Here is a 23562-nt window from a genome sequence, read left to right as displayed (position 1 = left end):
AGATGTTAAGCCTTGCTCCTAACTCAAAGTCAACCAGAACTCACAGGAACTTGCTTTTGAGAGAGAAAAACGGCTGAAAGCAGAAAGAAGAAAGGAAGTAGAGGATTTAGTTATTATGAAATATCTACTCAAAAGGCTCTGGAGAGCAACTCTTTCTATCCAGAAAAGTGACTAAATGCTTATTGTGACCATTATGTTTTAATGGAATTAGCAATGGTCCCTAAATACCATTTCATAGGAAGTATGATAGAGAAAGGAAATAGGAAGACATGTAAAAGATGTTTGGCATATCAGGTGACTTCTAAATGCAGTCTTTCCCATGAAAAAGTTGTTCTAGGACATGTCATTAATTACCAACTCTATAGGTACTCAAGCCTTACATACCAGTTTGTAGGATATTTTAAAAATATAACATGCATAATGTTTCCATATATTCCTGCATACTGCCACATAAACTTTAGCTTACTTGTAATATCGAATGTAAACCAATAAAAGTAATTGTAATATTGTATTACTCATGGAATGACAATAAATATTAAACACAAACACACACACACACACACACACACACACACACACACACACACACACACTTCCGAACATTTTCTTCTAATATGTTCAATCCATGCTTTCTTAAATCTGATGATAAGGGACTCTTGAGAAGGATGGACACCTGTGTAGAACACTGTGCTAGACATGATCCAAGGTCACTTTCCATAGTCCACCTGAGACATTCACACAGTGACATTAGATACCTACATTTTCTCCAGGTCCCAAAATCCAGAAAATGATCCTTTTGGAATGACTCGAAGCTTGGTGAGCACAAATCTCCTGAAAAGAGAGTGTGTACCATACATTACAATCTACCTAACCATGAGCGATTGAGCGTGAGATGAATGACTTCAGGGAATAGCCAATACACATGTAGTGCCTACCGTCATAACAAGGGTTGAAATTGTTCCCCCTCCTCACAGAAAAGTGCTAGTCCAGGTTCTCATTGTATGATAAGATGAACATAAGTGGTAAGATTCTTATCATTGTATTTCAAGAAACACAGTAGGAGAGATGAACAAGGATCATAGCCAAAGCCTGCCACTTATCAGCCATGAGATTCTGTGTAAAGACTCTTCTATTTCCCTGTATCAGAGACGAACACATTGTCCTTTAAGGTCATATTGAGCTGACTTTGCATTTCATGTCTTGGGTTTGGGGGTGGGGAAATGGAAGCAGAAGAAAGCTTCCTTTTGCTCTCACAGTTCACTGCAGTGAGCGCACTACCCGGCAATCCACCTGGTACCACAGGTAAGCTCTCCAGGATCCTGCCTAAGAACAGCCCTTCCCATCTACACTGCATCTTTTCATCTCTGTCCTGGGAAACCACTACATCAAATGACAACTTTTCTTTCTAAGCATTTCTTGCTTCTTTTTCTCCTTCTCTGCTGAATTCTGCCATTGATATAAAAACATGCCATCATTTGCCCCATTTATGAAGTCTTCTCTCTTAGTGTCAGCCATCTCCAGTTTTTGACATTTCTTTTGTTTGAAATATCTGTATCACTCCTGCTAAAAAACAGCTTCCATCAGCTCCTGCTCCACACCTCATTCAGGGAAAAATCCAAATTATTTACAGTGGTATTCAGAAGCCCGAAGGAGCTTCCTGTTTTCTGTTCCCTAGGACCTCAAACCTCTTTTTTTTTCCTCCAAAGTTTCATAAACAGTCTAATTAATAGCAAGAGTTTACTGTGCATGTTTTAGGTACTATATTCAGATTCATCCTCTCATCAAGCTACCTATCTTCCATCTGGCTCCCTTATCTGCCATCCTCTCAACATTCTCAGCTAGTTTTCTTTCTTTCTTTCTTTCTTTCTTTCTTTCTTTCTTTCTTTCTTTCTTTCTTTCTTTCTTTCTTTCTTACCTCTTTATGTAAAATGATAATCCCCCTGACATATCCCCTGGTTTCCTTTCCTGATTAAAATTTTCTTTGTGGTACTTCTAGTATGTTCTACACTCTGTGTATTTGCCTGCATGCTCACATAATTGTCTTCTCCCCATAAGTAGTGTGAGAGTTTTACAATGGCAGGAATTTTCTTTTGAGCTGTCACCTCACCAGTCTCTGGAACATTACAGCTTTCTCTACATAGGTTTACAGAACACTAACACCTGACAGGGAAGCAAAGCAATGAATCTTGGAATCCAAGCCACAGTGTTTGTTTGGTTTCTATTCCTGACCACAGACTACCTTGCATGGTTAGAATGGGTTTGGGTTTTTCATATGTTCTGTAGTTACAAGAGAGTTACATTGGACATTTATCTTCTTTTGCTTGAGCTTGGCTATGTCATGTCCCTGCCCATGATGAGAACCCATGGAAGAGCACTGTCATGATTCTTTGCTCCAGAGGCCTGACTCTTCTGTCTCATATGAACTCAATTTCTGTGCTTCTAGCAACAGGCTTGTTTTCTAAAATTCTGAAGACCATGACTGCATCAAGTGGTTCAAAGTTATTAAAATAATAAAATATTTTTTTAAAAAACCCTATAGTCATTATTGCAAAAATTGGGAAATCAAACCAAATCAAACCAACCAAAGTCACCCACTAGACCTGAAGTCTATATATCTCAATGAACTACTATGTGGTTGAATAGTCATTTGGAATAGAAGTTATGTAGGTTTACAATGGACTTTGCACTTCAGTATTGAACATATTTTTATGGACTTTTACAGTTTTAAAGGCTCAATTTTCATTTTCTCCAGAAATATATCACAACACATATCATTTAAACATGGATGGCTGTGCTTGTACAAAAGTATCAAAACTTTTTAATAACCTAAAGTAGGAAACTTAATCCCAGCTGTTATTGTGGTGTGTGCAAACCAGAATTTGAAGATAGAGAGAGCAATATGTTTGCTCCAGAGGATTTCCAGATTTAGTTACCAAGGAATTTGTATATGGATGCCAAACTGGTCCATCAAATAACAGAGAGTAAATGCAAAGGCTCTCCCTTCTCCATCGCTTTCTCCTCTCACTCCCTTTGTTTCTTTTTCCTCTTCCTTCTCCTAACCTCTTCTCTCTCTCCAAATTCATTTTCCTTCATTTTATATATATTCCCGGAAGAGATGTATAGAAAGAAGAGACCAGTGCATTTCCAATGAAATCACACCCAGGAAAAGACTATAATTTGTGAAAGCTATAAACCCTCAGATTGAGAAATCTCCAGCTGTCCTAGAAATAAGGAACTAAATTTTGTTGCTAGAGATCTGAACATGAAAACCGTGGATCCACAAGATAAAATATTTTTAAAGCACATAGAGAGGCAAAGGCAAAATATCTTCAAAGAAAAAAAATTAGAAAAGTTTTTTTTGTTTGTTTTGTTTTTGGTTCTGGTTAATTTTTCTAGACAGGGTTTCTCTGTGCAGCCCTGCTTGTCCTGGAACTCACATTGTAGACCAGGCTGGCCTAGAACTCAGAAATCTGCCTGCCTCTGCCTCCCAAGTGATGGGATTATAACCTTTGTATGTGCTACCACTGCGCGGCTTAGAAAAGATTTTTAAAAAATCTTCAAAAGTATTAGAGAAAAATAATTGCCAATTTAGAATTATATGACTAGAAAATTATCATTCAAATGTGAGGGTAAAATAAAGATTCTTGTTCAGTAATTTAATTAGATGCTAAAAAACTTTTAGCAGAATAATTCCTTTAGATAATAAAATTTAGTTCAGTAGGAAGACAGGCACACACACACACACACACACACACACACACACACACACACACACACATATATACATACCATGGAGGAACATAAATTTGTACCCCTCATTGACTAGGTGGAAATTCATAATGGTCAAAAACCCCACAAAGTCAATAAAGATTGCTTAAAAATATTGATCCTGAACTAGGTCACAAAGCAAATTAGTGTAAAAATGAACAACTTTCTTTGGCAAGAATAGAATTACTAGTTCACTTGGAAATTATTTGTAAGACAATTAACTCCCTTTGCTCAACACACATACACTCATAAGGAAAATAAAAACAAAACTAAAATATTAGCACTCCTTTAAATAATACATGTGTTGTAGAAAAAGTTACAATTAGAAAAAGATTTCAGGTAATATAAGAAAGTACAATATAAAAAGTTATGCTGTTACACACACATGCACACACATATATGACTTTTAGCTTTAAATTATTATAGTAGATGGGAGGAACAAAAAGATGGAAAATTCATGAATTAAGAATCTAACATAAGAAACTAGTAGATGAACTGAATTGTTGAAACAGAAAAACCCACAAGAAAACACTTCCTCCTTCCATTCCTTGTCAGAATTTAAAGTGAAACTCAAAAGCAATATGATAAAAAACACTGACATGCTTATTGCTGTCAATTGTCAGCTTGAAAAGATCAGGAATCATGTAAAAGACCACCCACATATGTATATGAGGAAATCTACACTGTGTTATTTGTGATGAGAGCACCTAACTTCATGGGCTGGGATCCTAGTCTGACTAAGAAGTAGCAAGGCAACCAAGCACTACACTTGATCTCTGACTCCTTAATGTCGATGTAATACATCAAGCTTCCTCAAGATCATGCCATCTCAAGATTCACTGACGCCATAGTAGATGGTTTAATCAATGTTGTATTGATGTAAGGAGACACCATGACCTTGGCATTGCTTACAAAAGAAGGCATTTGATTGGGGCTGGTTTACAGGTTCAGAGGCTTATGAAGTGAAAATTTCTGGTTTCGTTGGAGACCCACTATGTCATGTGATATTTTTCTGGAAACTGTATTATGAGAGGATGTTTTGCTGAAGCAGACACGTGAGTGGATATTTTGCTGAGAACAGACACGTGGTGTTTTTATGGAAGCTGCCTGGGAAAATGGCATGTGATATTTTGCTGGAGTTCATACTTGAGTGGATACATGAAGTTTGGAAAGGGTATAAATATAACCCAACAGGCAGTGGCTGAATTGTTGAAACAGTGGTTTGCCTTACTAGTCTTTGCTGGTCTTTGTTGGGCTTTGCTGTCACTGACTGGCAATGTTGTGGCATTGGATCACTTTGCCTTCTTCACTGATCATTTGTAGTGACTTCGTAGAGAGAAATTTACCAAAGCACTTCCTGTGACATTCCAGTGGTTTCTCGATACTTACCACGACTAGTGACAATTGGCAGAGCCTCAGGGTTACTTTTGAAATGAACTGTCATTGCTGATTAGTGAATGGTGTTTGAGAGTGGATTGACCTACCACTGCTGATTTGTGTGAACTGAACTGATGATTTCCTGGCAATGAAGATAAGAATCACCCAAAAGAACCATTTCTAAACAGGTCCACCCCCCACCCTTTGCCCTATTAACCTTTTCTTTCAACTGCCTCTGGTGGATGCTGGGCTAGAAGTGAGATTAGATCATTTAAGAACTCTTATTAAAGTAGGTTTTGAAAAACCTATATCTACATATAGCCTTCCTCAGTTATCATTGCAGGAAGCATGGTGGTATGCACAAACACATGGTGCTAGAGAAATAACTGAGATTTCTATATCTGAATACACAGGGAACAGGAAGACAGACTCAGGGCTTGGCATAGGCTTTTTGAAATCTCAAAGCCCATGCCCAGTAACACACTTTCTCCAACAAGGCCATACCTCCTAACCCTTTCAAAGAATACAACCCCATGGTGTCCAAGTATTCAAATCTATGAGCCTATGGGAGCCAGTCTCATTTAAACTACCACAGTGGACTATTCTTTCAAGCTCTAAGCGGAATAAGCCTTTCTTCCCTTACCTTGCTTTTGTCACATATTTGGTCACAGCAGAGAGACAACTAATCATTAGTAATACAATTGGTGAAATGAAAGACTGTCAATAGAGAAGTTTGGGGAAGCTGAAACATTCAGGAGACACTAGGATTTGATAAAAAGTCCTTGCATTAGAGTAGTTTGATTTATGAATTTTATATTTCATGATGATGTAAAAGTAATAAAAATGCTTTTATTAGAAACTGTAATTCTGCCTGTCCTCCATCTGCACCCTGGAGCTGAGGCTATTCCACAGCCTACTGTGCATGGGTCCTGCCAGGATAGAACTGGTCTCCCAGGAGGTGAGATCTCCACTTTCTCTCCAATAATTGAAGCAGGGCTGACCAGGAAAGGGCAGAACACAGGAACAGTAGAACAGTAGGGACAAAATCCTTTTAGTCTGTATCTGCACCCAGAACTTGGGCTGTTTCAGAGCCCTCTGTTCACAAGTTCCACCAGGAGAGAGCTGGTCTTCCAGGAGTGCTGACACAGGCTTACAGACCGACAAGAGGGACAAGCTCTATCCAGAGATAGCAAGAACATCTAGCACTAGAAATAACCAGATGATGAAATGCAAATGCAAGTATCCTACCAACAAAAACCAAGGCTACTTGGCCCAGTTTTCCCACCACAGCAAGTCCTGGATATCTCAACATCCTAACCCAAAACATCCAGGATACAGGACACAATGAGAAGACCAAACCTAAGGATAATAAGTATAGAACAGAGGAAAGAGTCCCACCTTAAAGGACAAGTAAATAGCTTCAACAAAATTATAGAAGAAAACTTCCCTAAACTAAAGAAAGAGATATCCATGAACATACAAGAAACCTACAGAACTTCAAATAGATTGGAACAGAAAATAAATTCCTCCTATCACATAATAATCAAAACACCAAATGCACAAAACAAAGAATATTAAAACACTAAGGGAAAATGGTCAAGTAACATATAAAGACAGACCTAATCAGAATTACACTTGAGTTCTCGACAGAGACTATGAAGCCAGAAGTTTCTGGGCAGACATCTTACAAACAGTAAGAGAACACAAATGCCAGCCCAGGCTATTATACTCAGCAAAACCGTCAATTACCAAAGGAGGAGAAACCAAGATATTCCATGACAAAACCAAATCTCCACAAAAAGCTCCAACAAAAGAAGGTAAACTACACGATAGAAAAAGCAAGAAAATAATCTTCTTTTAACAAGCCAAAAAGAAGACAGACACAAAAACATAATTCCACCTCCAACAACAAAATTAACAGGAAGCAACAATCATTTTTTTTCTTAATATCTCAATATCAATGGACTCAATTACCCAATAAAAAGACATAGACTAACAGACTGGCTATACAAACTGGACCCAACTTTTTGCTGCTTATAGGAAACCCACCTCAGGGACAAAGACAGACACTACCTCAGAGTAAAAGGCTTGAAAACAATTCTTCAAGCAAATGGTCCCAAGAAACATGCTGGAGTATCCATTCTAATATCGAATAAAATCAACTTTCAACCTAAAATTATCAAAAAATATAAGGAATGACACTTCATACACATCAAAGGAAAAAAACCTATCAAGAAGAACTCTCAATCCTCAACATGAATGCTCCTAAAGCAAGGGCATCCACATTCCTAAAAGAAATTTTAGTAAAGCTCAACTCACACATTGCACCTCACAAAATAATAGTGGGAGAATTTAACACCGCACTCCCAGCAATGGACAGATCACAGAAACAGAAACTAAACAGAGACACAGTGAAATGAACAGAAATTATAAACCAAATGGATTTAACAGATATCTATAGACTATTTTATCCTAAAACAAAAGAATATACCTTCTTCTCAGCACCTTATGGTGTCTTCTTCAAAATTGACCATATAATTGGTCACAAAACCGGACATAGAAGAAGGACATACAAGATCAAAATATACCTGAGGAACAACAATATGAATTGACCAGTACCCCCAGAGCTTGTGTCTCTATTTGCATATGTAGCAGATGATGGACTAGTCGGCATTAATGGTAGGAGAGGCCCTTGGTCTTGCAAAGATTATATGCCCCAGTACAGGGAAATGCCAGGGCCAGGAAACAGAAGTAGGTGGGTTGGGGAGCAGGGCAGGGGGAGGGTATAGGGGACTTTCAGGATAGCATTTGAAATGTAAATGAAGAAAATATCTAATAAAAAAAATTTAAAAAGTACACCCATGCATCCTGTCAGATCACCATGGACTCAGACTGTTTTAAAATAACAATATAAACAATACAAAACCCACATACACGTAAACACTGAACAATACTCTACTCAATGGCAACTTGGTCAAGGAAGAAATAAATAAAGAAATTAAATACTTTTTAGAGTTTAAGGAAAATGAAGCCACAACATACTGAAACTTATGGGACACAATGAAAGCACTCCTAAGAGGAAAACTCATAGCTCTGAGCGCCTCCAAAATGAAACTGGAGAGAACATATACTAGCAGCTTGACAGCACACCTGAAAGCTCTAGAATAAAAAGAAACAAATTCACCAAAGAGGAGTAGACAGCAGGAAATAATCAAACTCAGGGCTGAAATCAACCAAGCAGAAAACAACAACAACAAAAACACTACAGAATCAACCAAACCAGGAACTGGTTCTTTGAGAAAAATCAAGATAGATAAACCCTTAGCTAGACTAACCAGAGGGTACAGAGACAGTATCCTAACTAACAAAATCAGAAGTGAAAAGGGAGACATAACAACAGAATCTGAGGAAATTAAAAAAAAAATCATCAGATCCTACTACAAAAGCCTATACTCAACAAGACCAGAAAATCTAGATGAAATGAACAATTATCTAGACAGGTACCAGGTGGTACCAAAGTTAAATCAGGATCAGATTAATGATTTAAACAGTCCCATATCCCCTAAAGAAATAGAAGCAGTCATTAATAGTCTTCCAACCAAGAAAAGTCCAGGATCAGATCGTTTAATGCAGAGTTCTATCAAAACTTCAAAGAAGACCCAATACCAATACTTCTCAAACTATTCTGTGAAATAGAAACAGAAGGTACTCTATCCAACTTGTTCTATGAAGCCACAATTACTCTGATACCTAAACCACAAAAGACCCAACAAAGAAAGAGAACTTCAGATGAATTTCTGTTATGAATATCAATGCAAAAATACTCAATAAAATTCTCACAAACTCACTTCAAGAATAGATCAAAATGATCATCCATCATGGTCAAGTAGGCTTCATCCCAGGGATGCAAGGATGGTTCAATATTTGGAAATCCATCAACATAATCCATTACATAAACAAACTCAAAGGAAAAACCCATATGATCATTTCATTAGATACTGAGAGAGCATTTGACAAAATCCAACATCCCTTCATGATAAAAGACTTGGAAAGATCAGGAATTCAAGACCCACAACTAAACATAATAAAAGCAATTCATTAGCACCATCAAACTAAATGGAGAGAAACTTGAAGTAATCCCACTAAAATTAGGGACAAGAAAAGGGCACACTCTCTCCCTACCTATTCAATATTGTACTTGAAATCCTAGCCAGAATAATATGACAACAAAAGGTGTTGAAAGAGATGCAGATTGGAAAGCAAGAAGACAAAATACCAATATTTGCAGATGATGTTATAGTACACTTAAGTGATCCCAATAATTTCACCAGAGGACTCATAAACATGATAAACAAGTTTAATGAAGTAGCTGGATATAAAACTAACTCAAACAAATCAGTAGCCTTCATCTACTCAATGGATGAACAGGTTGAGAAAGAAATTAGGGAAATGGCACCCTTCACAATAGTCAAATACTTTAAAATACCTTGGTTTGACTAACCAAGCAAATGAAAGATCTGTATGACAAGAGTTTAAAGTCTCTAAAGAAAGAATTTGAAGATCTCAGACGATGGAGAGACCTTCCATGGTAATGGATTGGAAGGATTAATATAGTAAAAATGTCTGTCTTGCTGAAATCAATCTACAGATTCAATACAATCCCCATAAAAATTCCAATTCAATTCTTCATAGAGTTAGAAAGCAATTTGCAAATTCATCTGGAATAACAAAAAACCTAGCATAATGAAAACTATTCTCAACAATAAAATAACTTCTGATGGAATCACCATACCTTACCTCAACCTGTACTACAAAGCAACAGTGAAACAAACAAACAAACAAACAAACATGGCATGGTATTGGTACAGTGACAGACAGGTTGATCAGTGGAATAGAATTGAAAACCCAGAAATGAAAGCACTCATATATGGTCACTTCATCTTTGACAAAGCTAAACACATCCAGTTGAATAAAGACAGCATTTTCAACAAATGGTGCTGGCTCAACTGGTGGTTAGCATGTAGAAGAATGCAAATTGATCCCTTCTTATCTCCTTCTACAAAGCTCAAATCCAAGTGTATCAAGGACCTCCACATATAACCAGATACACTGAAATTAATAGGAAAGTAAGTGGGGAAGAGCCTAGAGCACATGGGCACAGGAGAAAATTTCCTGAACAGAAGACCAATAGTTTATGCTCTAAAATCAAGAAATGACAAATGGCACCTCATAAAATTACAAAGCTTCTGTGAGGCAAAGGACACTATCAATAGGACAAAATGGCAATGAACACATTGGGAAAAGATCTTTACCATTCCTACATCCAATAGAGTGCTAATATCCAGTATATACAAAGAACTCAAGAAGTTAGACTCCAGAGAACCAAATAACCCTATTAAAAGTGGAGTACAGTGCTAAACAATGAATTCTCAACTGAGGAAACTTGAGTGGCTTAGAAGGACATAAAGAAATGTTCAACATCCTTAGTCATCAGAGAAATGCAAATCAAAACAACCCTGAGATTCCACCTCACACCAGTCAGAATGGCTAAGATCAAAAACTCAGGTGACAGCAGATGCTAGCAAAGATGTGGAGAAAGAGGAACACTCCTCCATTTCTGGTGGGATTGCAAGGTGGTACATCTACTCTGGAAATCAGTTTGGCAGGTCTTCAGAAAATTGGACATAGTACTACCTGAGGACCCAGCAATACCACACCTGGGCATATACCCAGAAGATGTTCCAACATGTAATAAGGACACATGTTCAACAATGTTCATAGCAGCCTTATTTATAATAGCCAGAAGCTGGAAAGTACCCAGATGTCCCTCAACAGAGGAATGAATACAGAAAATGTGGTACATTTACACATTGGAGTACTACTCAGCTATTAAAAACAATGAATTCATGAAATTCTTAGGCAAATGGATGGAAGTAGAAAATATCATCCTGAGCAATGTAACTAATCACAAAAGAACACATATGGTATGCTCTCACTGATGAGTGTATATTAACACAGAAGCTTGGAATACCTAAGATACGATTCACAGACCACATGGAGCTTAAGAAGAAAGAAGACCAAAGTGTGGATACTTAGATCCTTCTTAGAAGGGCAAACAAAATACCCATGGAACGAGTTACAGAGACAAAATGTGGAGCAGAGACCAAAGGAAACACCATCCAGCGATTGCCCCACCTGGGCATCCATCCCATATACTGTCACCAAACCCAGACACTATTGTGAATGACAAGTGCTTGCTTATAAAAGCCTTATATAGCTGTCTCCTGAGAGGCTCTCCCAGTGCCTGACAAATACAGAGGTGGATGCTCTCAGCCAACCATTGGACTGAGCACAGGATCCTCAGTGGAGGAGCTAGAGAAAGCACCCAAGGAGCTGAAGAGGTTTGCAGCCCATAGGAGGAACAACTATCTAGCCAGTACCCCCAGAGCTTCCAGGGACTAAAACACCAACCAAAGAAAACTCCTGGAAGGACTCATGGCTCTAGCTGCATATGTAGCAGAGGATGGCCTTGTCAGTCATCAATGGGAGGAGAAGCCCTTGATCCTGTGAGGGTTCTGTGCCCCAGTGTAGGCCAGGTCCAGGAGGTTGGAGTGTGTGCATTGGTGAGTAGGGGAAGGGGAGAGGGGATAGGGAGTTTTCAATGGGGAAACCAGGAAAGGGGATAATACTTGAGATGTAAATAAAGAAAATATCTATTAAAAATAGATTTAAAAAAAGAAACTGTCATTCTAATTTTACATTTTGCTCTTTGGCTGGTTATTACTATGAGCAGCAAAAACAAGCCCCAGCCACAGAAAACATAAGGATAGGGAAGGAGACAACAGATACTTTATACCATTTGTTCCTAGAAATCATTTGGCAATTGAATTTTAGCTACATTACACCATCAAGGATAGTAAAAGCTAAGAATGTTCAAGTACTTTATATCTATCTTATATATATTCTCCTGTGCACTACTGTGTAAACCATCTCTAGGTTACTTATGGTAATTAGTTACATTGTGTTGTTTGGGAAACATGACAAGAAGAGCTTTGTACAGATTTAGCATTAAAAATATTTTCGACTCATGGTTGATTGGATCTGTGGATGCAGATGGATGACTGTTATGAATTGGCATTGCTTTTCTGGCTATAAGTATTCAAAAATTGCATTAGCTATTCATCACATTGTCATTAAATAGGCTTTGGTTAGATGGCTTTGACCAATCACAGGTCATTGCACTTATTCCAGCATGCTCAAGGCAGGTCAGGCTAAGCTCTTACGTTTAACTTAGTGTGATGATTTTTTTTAAAATCGAAGATATATTTATAGAGTATATCTAATTATGTTTCCCTCCTCCTCCTCCTCCCAGATTCTCCCCATCTTCCCAAATAAATTTTTAATTTTAAATATTGCCAACTTTAAAATCAGTTTATCTGAGGAACCGCCAGACTGATTTCCAGAGTGGTTGTACAAGCTTGCAATCCCACCAACAATGGAGGAGTGTTCCTCTTTCTCCACATCCTCGCCAGCAACTGCTGTCACCTGAATTTTTGATCTTAGCCATTCTGACTGGTGTGAGGTGGAATCTCAGGGTTGTTTTGATTTGCATTTCCCTGATGATTAAGGATGTTGAACATTTTTTCAGGTGCTTCTCTGCCATTCGGTATTCCTCAGGTGAGAATTCTTTGTTCAGTTCTGAGCCCCATTTTTTAATGGGGTTATTTGACTTTCTGGAGTCCACCTTCTTGAGTTCTTTATATATATTGGATATTAGTCCCTTATCTGATTTAGGATAGGTGAAGATCCTTTCCCAATCTGTTGGTGGTTTTTTTGTCTTATTGATGGTGTCTTTAGCCTTGCAGAAGCTTTGTAGTTTCATGAGGTCCCACTTGTCAATTCTCGATCTTACAGCACAAGCCATTACTGTTCTATTCAGGAATTTTTCCCCTGTGCCCATATCTTCAAGGCTTTTCCCCACTTTCTCCTCTATAAGTTTCAGTGTCTCTGGTTTTATGTGAAGTTCCTTGATCCACTTAGACTTGACCTTAGTACAAGGAGATAGGAATGGATCGATTCGCATTCTTCTACATGTTAACAACCAGTTGTGCCAGCACCATTTGTTGAAAATGCTGTCTTTCTTCCACTGGATGTTTTTAGCTCCCTTGTCGAAGATCAAGTGACCGTAGGTGTGTGGGTTCATTTCTGGGTCTTCAATTCTATTCCATTGGTCTATTTGTCTGTCACTATACCAGTACCATGCAGTTTTTATCACAATTGCTCTGTAGTAGAGCTTTAGGTCCGGCATGGTGATTCCACCAGAGGTTCTTTTATCCTTGAGAAGAGTTTTTGCTATCCTAGGTTTTTTGTTATTCCAGATGAATTTGCAGATTGCACTTTCTAATTCGTTGAAGAATTGATTTGGAATTTTGATGGCGGTTCCTCAGAAAATTGGACATAGTACTACCGGAGGATCCAGCAATACCTCTCCTGGGCATATATCCAGAAGATGTCCCAACCGGTAAAAAGGACACATGTTCCACTATGTTCATAGCAGCCCTATTTATAATAGCCAGAAGCTGGAAAGAACCCAGATGTCCCTCAACAGAGGAATGGATACAGAAATTATGGTACATTTACACAATGGAGTACTACTCAGCTATTAAAAAGAATGAATTTATGAAATTCCTAGCCAAATGGATGGACCTGGAGGGCATCATCTTGAGTGAAGTAACACAATCACAAAAGAACTCACACAATATGTATTCACTGATAAGTGGATATTAGCCCAATACTTAGGATACCCAAGATTTAAGATACAATTTGCTAAACGCATGAAACTCAAGAAGAATGAAGACCAAAGTGTGGACACTGTGCACCTTCTTAGAATTGGGAACAAAACACCCAGGGAAGGAGTTACAGAGACAAAGTTCATAGCGGTGATGAAAGGATGGACCATTTAGAGACTGCCGTATCCAGGGATCCATCCCATAATCAACTTCTAAACGCTGACACCATTGCATACACTAGCAAGATTTTGCTGAAAGGACCCAAATATAGCTGTCTCTTGTGAGACGATGCTGGGGCCTAGCAAACACAGGAGTGGATGTTCACAGTCAGCTATTGGATGTATCACAGGGCTCCCAATGGAGAAGCTAGAGAAAGTACCCAAGGAGCTAAAGGGATCTGCAACCCTATTGTTGGAACAACATGATGTACTAACCAGAACCCCGGAGCTCTTGTCTCTAGCTGCATATGTATCGAAAGATGGCCTAGTCAGCCATCAATGGAAAGAGAGGCCCATTGGACTTGCAAACTTTATATGCCCCAATATAGGGGAATGCCAGGGCCAAAAGAATGGGAATGGGTGGGTAGGGAAGTGGGGGGCGCTATGGGGGACTTTTGGGATAGCATTGGAAACGTAATTGAGGAAAATATGTAATAAAAATATTAAAAAAATAAATAAATAAAAAAAAGTTTAAAAAAAAATAAATAAAATAAAATCAGTTTATCCAGATGTGAGTCAAGAAGCCTCTGTATTGATAAAATGTAATCATAATCTATATGAAGTTTCCATTCTATATTTGTGAGGTTAAGGTTTTCTCTCCTTTGTGGGTAAAATGGACAAAGATGGTTTTGTTGTAATACTTATGGTTTAGTGTAGTGTTTTTAAAATCCCATAATTGTAGGGGCTGGAGAAGTGATTCATAGGTTCAGGGTACAGGCTGTTCCTCCCAAGGACTTGGGCTTAATTTCCAGTACTCATTTGCTGGCTCTGTAACTTCAGCTCCAGCAGCTATGATACCCTCTTCTGGGATATGCAGGAACCGTGCACACAGGTGCTATACAGACATACACGAAAGCCAAATTTTACACATTTGTTTATGGGTGTTTACCTGCACCCATAAAATGAAGATAAATAAAAATTTAAAATTCTCATACCTCTATCATTTGTTACAATTCTTAAAGACATCTATATTTGATTGTTTTTGAAGACAATTGAATTACTAACACTGTAAATTTTATTATCATACAAAGTTTATCTTAATCAGAAATGTCTAATAATTCATTATGACTTAGTCACTCTAATTCCATCCAACTAATTTCAAAGGAGTGAGAAGACTTCTTCTAAGTTATGAGCAAACATAAAATCAATATTTTTGGTAAATTTTCGTTTCGGGATAAAAATCATAAAACTAACAGAATAGCTTTAAAATATATTTCAACATTTAAGTTAGTTTTGAGAGAGTAAACAGAAAAACAATGCGAAGAAGTAAGAGCAGCAATAAAGTAAAACTGAGAATAAAGAGAACTGACAAAACCAGAAACTCACTCTGTGGGAAGAGTAATAGTGTAGAAATGAAATGTGTTCTTGCTGCACAGGACACACACACACACACACACACACACAAACACACATCATACAGCCACATACATGCATATACTCAAGTACACTCACACACACATGCACCCATAGTCATACACACTAATACACATACCCCTACACACATCTACACTAATACATACACACTAAAACACAAACACATACTTATGTACACACAACCACACTCATACACACTCACATACACAAATACATCCACACACACTCACATATACACATTCATACATACTAACACCCCCTACATACACTCAGTAATACATAGTAAAACACACACTCACATACAGAAACACTAATATACACACACAGTCTTTCTCTCCCTCCCTCCCTCCCTCCCTCCCTCCCTCCCTCCCTCCCTCCCTCCCTCCCTCCCTCCCTCCCTCCCTCCTTCCCCCTTCCTCATCCTTTCCCTTCTCTCCCTCTTCCTCTCCCTCTTCCCCCCTTTCTCTCTCTCACACACACATTAACACATACAGTTATACATAGAGATTCATACACATACAGGCACAGGAATGAGTCTATTTTAAATACTACAGATATGAAAGAGTTTAAATGAAACAAGTCTAAGAATGTTTTTTTAATAACAAATCTTTTTTTAAAAAATCAGACAGCTTAGAAATTTTTTTTATAGAAACAGAATTAGGAAAACTGTCTCAGATAGATAAGACACCAGATAGTTTGGTAGTTATTAACAAATTAGATTGATAGTTTAAAAACTTTCCACCAAAATATTGTATTGTGACTCTTTAAGGAAACAGGAAAATTCCAATTTTACATGAACTGCTCAAGACACCACCATGGTGAGAAAAAGAATGACCTCCACCAATCTTAAGTGGCTAATATAAACTGGTAGCAAAACCAGACAGGGACATAATAAAAGATTGAAAAATTTAAGAAAATCTTGTTAGTATAAATATACAACCTGAAATAACAGTAATAATATATGTGCCTTATAGTATAAATAAATAATAAATCATTATCAAAGTTAGTTTTCCCAGAATTAAAAAATTGCCATATATTAAAAAATTCTGTCGAATAAAATTGAATGTTAGAGAAAAAGCCCAATTTCTTTAATAGGCATGAAAATGTGTTTGATGAAACTGGTGTGAACCATGACAAAACTTTTTAAAAATGTATTCTTCTTTCATATATCACATCCTGGAATAGTTTCCCCTTCTTCTACCCTTCCCATCCCTTCCACCACTTCAAACTTTCTCCAGATCCACTTCCCCATTTTCCTTCAGAAAAAAAGTGGGACTCCAACAGAAAGATGAACGTTTTATTTTAAAAAAAAGTGTAAGCTCTGTGAAATGTTCCCATCTTTGCAGCAGGTAGAATGATCAGGATGCCTAAGGAGGGGCAGTTATGATGTTTTGTTTCCTGGTATTACTAAGGAAATGGGAGGCAGGGTTCAGAGCTGAGGGAAGGGTACACTCTCCATGGTGTCTAAGGATTCTTAATACGTTCCCCTTTTCCCTTTGATGAGACTCCCCACAACGTATGTCATACTTCCCTCATCTTGGTATTTGGAAACATAAAGAATGATCTTTTCAATGATAGTTGTCTTCAGACCTCTAGGCTTCACCACGTATGAATAATGAAGCCTTCATTTCAAAACTTAGAGAGATGTTGGCAGTATTTATCTCTGTAACAAGAGGTAAGGCAGTGAGTGATCAGCGCTGTCTCTAAAATATTCTATATTTTAACAAAGAACTGAGAAAGGGTGACCAAATATTGACACCTATCCAGGCTGACTGATATTTGATGGATATTTTTATTTCATTATGTATTGGAAATATTTCATGATCAACTTTGGAAAACTGAAATTCCTGCTAGGCTGTATCCCAAGCATCTTTTATTTATATGTTTGTTTTACAGCAGAGCTTAATCTGTCTTTGGAGGGTAGCACATTTACCTCTGTTACTCTGTTAGGGGCCGAATGCACACAAAAGATTTCTCTAAGCCTGAACAACTTACCAAGATATTCTAAAAAAAAAAATGTTCTTAATTAACTTATAAGTTACTAAGTGTCCTTCTGGGATAAATGGGGTAGGTGGGCTCTGCATTTCTTTCTCCCCATGTTGGGAAGCTTTACAGTTTTCTTAAACTCTGTCTCTGGTCACAGTAATTCATATCTTTGGAAGAGCATTCACCCTTGGTCAAGTTTAATTTTTCTTTCTGGCTTAAAGATTCCATAAAAAGCTTTCTGGCAGCCTGGATAACAGCCAATATTCTTTTTGAGAAATCTGCCCTTTTTTAGGATGGCCCAAGTGTAAATGACACTAGTCTCAATGGTCTTTGAATTTCACATGAGTTTAAAATTTGAAGTGAGAACAGCTTGACAAAGGGCACACAGGGAAGGGAATTCATCATCATCCTGACCCTGTCATGCCGCAGACTTTCATGCTTCACAACTCTTTAGGTCAACTCCTACCGCAATTAGCTTTCTGAACATGGTTTTAGGGATACCATGTAAAGAGGGAAACAGTACTAAGCAAATAGTTCAATTAGAAAGAAATAATAGTGCAAGCAACAGGAATTAACTATTTTTCATGACCCAGCAGATAACCAGACTGATTTTAAAGTAACTTGGAAATCTAATTGATTATATTTCTTCTGTTGTTACCCATGATTCTTAGATCCATGTGCTGTGTAGGAATAGAGGTTCAATGTTACTTGATTCATGGACAATAAATGGATGAAAGTATGATAGATAGATAAATAGATAGACAGATGATAGATAGGTGAGATTTATAAATGGATGGACAGATGATATATAATATATAGGTATAAATATAGATATATCTGCTAGGTATGAATATGAAGGTCAGAGGGCAACATCAAATGTTAGTTTTCACTTTCTACCTTGCGTGTACAGGATTTCTTCTTGTTTGTGCTACACATGCCCTGCTAGATGACCCTTGAGCTCCTGATGACTTTTGCATCTCACAATCTCACCTCACCACAGGGGTTCTGAGGCTACAGAGTCACCACAATGGCCAGATTGATGTGTGCTCTAGGAATACAAACTTAGACTCTCACATTTGTATAGCAAGTGTGCTTACCCCTGGAGACTTCTCCTGAGCCTTCACCTTAATTTTTTTAAAATAAAAATCCATTATGCTCTTGTATAAATCCAAACTGCCTAGAATAATAAGATCTTTGCAAATGTCCTGTTACTTAGTATGTGACGCTACCCTTTGTAAAACACATGGGAACAGGCCTAGCCAACATTAGTTAATCAATTGCCTTCAGGTTGTATAAAGAAGTATAAATAGATTTAGCCTTCATTATCTCCCAGGGTGGACTCTGAAGAGAAGTACTAATGTTCTCTGATATCTCTTCCAGGTATGGAATCTGTTCAAGCCAAGTGTGGGAGGTAAAAGAAAAGCTACTTAAGGCAGTTAACATGTGCTTCCTGTTATTTGAGGGGCAGAGAGATAGAGGAAAGAGAACATGACTAAGCTGTCACCCAGGAAGTGACTAGCTACTTTGGGGGTGGGGAGGACATTTCTGATCCACAGAAAATTGGGTAATGCTGAGTTTTCCCATGACATAGACCTGGGCCTAACAGATTGTAGATGCTTACCTTGAAAAAGTGGACTTTTCTGTACATTGGATTTGTACCAGAAGTGAGGCTGTGAGTGTTGGATGCCTGAGGGGCTCTTCAGTGTCAGGAGACAGCAGAGCCCACAGCAGCTACCTGAGAATAGTAACTGATATCTGGATGGATCCTTGCCACACCCTGAGGGCTACCAGGCCATTGGTGGTATAATTGAATTTCTTTTCTTCCAATCTTTCTCTCTCCATAGCACAACTCACTTGAGATCAGAAACTATAGCAACGAGAAGGGGAGGTAATTCTTCATCAGTTTTTATTTCCAAGCCTATAGTAGTAAGACCATGAAATAGAAAAAATGAAAAAAAAAACCCAATAAACAAAAAAAACAGTGCTTAAATAGATTCAAACAGTAGAGTTTTAGCATTAATAATGGCACTAGGCTTTTATTTTGTTTACATTAGTGAGATAGCAATGGTGTCTACCTATAGCTTCATCAGGAATTAAAAATATTAATTTTATTATTATTTTGAGACAAGGTCTCTCAATTTTTTATCTCTCTCAATTTCTCCCCCCACCCCCTGTCTCTCTCCAAAGCCTTGGTTGTCCTGGACTTCACTATGTAGACCAGGTAGTCTTTGAAGTCACAGAGATCCACCTGCCTCTTCCTCTCCAGTGCTGAAATTATACATATGCCACTATGTCTAGCTAAAACGCATCTCCTAGGCTTCCCCTGGAAAGCCTGTATGGGAGAAACAGTATTCTGAATTTGAGCAGAAGAATGAATGAGAAAGCATGGTCTTTCTTGTCTTAGGGTTCTCCGGAGGAATCTTCTTTAATGATGGCTGCTCAAGGATCTGACTCAAGCATTTACTCACAGCTGCTCTGAATCTGAATATCCTTTTCCTTCTGTGCCCTCCCCGCAACCTTGAGCAGGCTGGCTCAGACCTTGTTTGCCACAGTTGCTAGCTCACCTAGAGTGATGTCTTCTGACCTAGGGAAAGTCTTTTTTCTGCCACATCTGCAGCTTCCTGTAAGAAGCTACCTACTGAGCAGCTGAGCTTGTTTTCCTGACCCGATTCTGACAAAGTGATCAGGAGATCCTGGCATAGTGGGGAATGGGTTGCCCCTCTTTATAAGCTCAGACTCATAAGTAAACATTGGGCCTTGATTAGAGAACTTTGTCTTGGCTCCTTATTTCTCTCACTACTTTTCCCATCCAACCCCATCTTTCTGTTCAGGGACCCAGCAACCCATGGCCCCTGGCAGCTACATACTTCCATTTCTGTGGCCTTATCTCAACATCTGTGCTATTTGATAGCAGGCATGAATTTATCTCCTTCTTCACACAACCTCCCAGCAAGGCTGGAAGCCTTCTCCCCCCCCCCCCCCCGTTTACATTGACCACTAATGATCTTCTGTTATCTTTTCTCTTCTTACCTGAGAGCATGAGACCTGTTCTCTTTATCCTATTTATATATGAATGTTTTGATTAGAAAAGCACTGGGGGAGAGAGAAAAGCTAACAGGCAAAAATCTTAGAAGTATGAACCCTGTTCTCCCTGTACTTTACATAGCACATAAATCCCAGGTGTAAATTATAAGGTTGGGCCAGGTAATTTTTACAATATGACCATGCAACGGGATCATAGTCATGCTCTTTTTATTTTAGTCTTCTCATAAAGTAAAAGAAACAATCTGTATTAGTCACCTGTCACAGAAAGAATCCATTCTAAGACATGGCAGAATAAAATATCATTTACTGTACCAAAGTCAGACTGTTTTCCTTCCCATCTCTCTACCACCACTCAGGCCACTGTCTCAGCCCATCATCCTTAGCCTTGCCTAGGAACTATGCACAGGTCCTCCAGTCTGGTGCCTGTATCTAGTCTGTCTCATCTATCACATTTAGGGAGCTGCTCCTAAAATACGGCTTGCCACTCATTCTTTCACCCAAAGAAAGATGTAACAAGCCAAGAAGCCCAAAGAGTGCCAGTGTCCCATTCATTATTTTCACCACTGTCTCTGTGAATTCAGATTCAATGGTCATAGATTCAATGATCATGTTCTGCCTCTCATTTGCCTTAATCCACACCCAGCTACACGTCTTTCTAACTAAAAACTGTAACATTTCCTTTAATAGCAACTGTGTATAAATTCATCTCTCATTAGACTTTTACCACTTATTGGCTTAAGCTGTATTTGTTCTAAAATAGCATTGACCTAGCTCCGATAGCTCCAGAATCTGGATCACAGGAACTTATGTGGAACCTAAATGGCTTAATCAGTGTCTTATGTATTGCAAGTCTACCTTAATGGTGAAAGACACGGGCTGATGTTTATACTGGCAATTGTTCTACATCTAAGGCAACTGACTATCTTACATTCTAAACTGTAAAAATTTTTAGACCCCTTAAAGCTAGTCTGACTATATTGATCAGTTATTTCTGAAATAACGTCTAGAACAATTTTGAATCATGAAGGAATTGAGCTTTCTAGGAAATTTAATACAGATATGCTAGAAATATACAGAGTATTTTTATGGTATGACAGAGAAGTTGGTTTAAAGTAAAAAACTATATATTATTGGCTCAGGAATGGAATCTGGGCCAAGACATGCTTTCTTCAGCCCAGACAGTATTTTAAAGAAATTTGAATTGGTTGCCAGCACTTCCAATTGTGAGATTTCATCTAAAATGGAAGACTTATGGCTTTTCTTGAGGACACAGAAGATGTAGTGTGACTGGGCTGCAGTCTATATAATCATGGATGGGATGGCACTGGTTAAATGACACCTGACATTGCCATGAACTGCTCTTTGGTCAGTATTTGCTGATATCTTGCTATATGATTTAAAACACTGAGTTTGGGATTTCTGGTGCCCGAACAGCTGTATTCTGCATGAGCCAGAATACTTCGGAGGCAGTGGTCCTCAATCCTGGTCACGTATTATAATCCTCTGATGGAAATTTTTACATGCTACCTGTGCCTGAGCTTCACCCCTGGAAGGGTCTTGGCTTTCAGTCATCCTTAGTTTAAAAGCTTGCTAGGGGACTTGGATGCATGGTAAAGTTGAGAACACCTGCTCAAAATGAAATAAAGAGTATGCAGCAAGCTGCTCTGTCTGGTTGTTAAGGAGTTGGCAGAAACTGGAAGCATGATGGGGTCAGTTTCACGAAGCTCCCATTATCTCTGTTCTTTTATCATTCAGAATGTGGTATAGGTACAGCCTAAAGCATTCTTGACAGCTTGGCAGCAAGAATCTACAGTTAAAACATTACTGAGATTGACACATAACTAGTCACAGAAATGGATAACATATACACATTACTGTGGGCACTCCTTTGATAAACAGAGCTGGATTTATGGGTAATGGGATCAGCATCATGATGAAGAAGACTTTGTCAGATGCGATACTCATTGTAGATCGTACATCAGAGCAGGCCACCTTGCAGAAGTAAAGTCATCAGCCAGAAAGGGCAACAGACAATGCCTGTTCAAGCTTTTCTTCTTCCTCTATTCAGATATTAGACACTGCTTTATGTGTTGGTGACACAGTGTCATAACAACATCAACAAACAAAACATAAATTGTGTGCCATAAGGAGTTTAAGTTCTAGTAAGAGATAAGAGCAAGGAGATAAATATAAACCAGATGAGGAATGGTTATAGAGCTAAAAACATAGGTTCAGTAATGCAGAACATTATAGGAAAAGCTGAAATATTTCTTTATAATTCTATAAATACATACATGTATTCATGTACATATTCATACATACATGACTAGGGAATGTGAAGAAGGTGGGAGATATCTACCATTAATTATTTTTAAATTAATTTTGAACATATTGTCCACAATTTCTAATGTTCTTTGGGAATCTAGTAAGGAAGATATATTCCCCCCCACTACCAAGTCTGTCATATATGGACATAATCTAATAAGAACAGTGCAGAAAGGTGGGTGACAATTTGGTGTTTTCTGTGTCAGGTGCTGTGTTAAACGTTATGTTTGCATTGGCTGTTATAAAACTTAAAACCACCTTAGGAAGTGGCTAACTGTGTCTGTGGCCACTTACAGATGTTCAGAGTGGTTTGACCATCACCACGGTAGCAAATGTTGAATCTGGTTCTCAAATTGAACTTTGTCCCCAAAGCTATGTCTTTAAGCCTCTACCTATGGTGCAAAAGGATGGGGGTGAGACTTAGAGATGAAGGGGTTTGATGCAGGAAGGTAGGATGCACAACAAATGAGGCTCAAGAGCTTCTTTACAAAGAAGGAATGTGAATCAGAGGGGACGGGAGTGTTCTAAGGTTACAGAAATTGAAAAAGACAAGGCAGCCCCAAGAATGTTAAAGGTAAGATTTTACCAGAAATTCTTTACAGTGGTATCATTTAGAAATTTACACCTCTTTATTTAATGTGTGTAGTAGGGGCATGACCCCCAGGGCATGGATATAGAGG

The 23562-nt window shown here is 38.3% G+C and overlaps 1 protein-coding gene across 5 annotated transcripts in view; it reads right to left on the bottom strand.

Annotated features, from left to right (window-relative positions):
• The window catches only part of Fshr (follicle stimulating hormone receptor), a 201506-nt gene that overhangs the window by 104399 nt on the left and 73545 nt on the right, over window positions 1-23562 (bottom strand). For 4 of the 5 annotated variants that reach the window (XM_021186441.2, XM_085832743.1, XM_021186442.2 and 1 more), the window contains exon 2: window positions 760-831. The exons of the other annotated variant lie outside the window; for it this stretch is intronic. In XM_021186441.2, coding sequence (XP_021042100.2) covers window positions 760-831 — 72 coding nt within the window. The remainder of the gene's footprint in view (window positions 1-759; window positions 832-23562) is intronic. 5 annotated transcript variants of the gene reach the window in all.

Source organism: Mus caroli, unplaced genomic scaffold, assembly GCF_978045245.1.
Source record: "Mus caroli unplaced genomic scaffold, Mus_caroli_1 scaffold_18, whole genome shotgun sequence".
In the NCBI taxonomy this organism is placed as follows: Eukaryota; Metazoa; Chordata; class Mammalia; order Rodentia; family Muridae; genus Mus; species Mus caroli.
The sequence above is the reverse complement of the archived record's forward strand: the minus strand, read 5'-3'. Positions and strand labels throughout refer to the sequence as shown.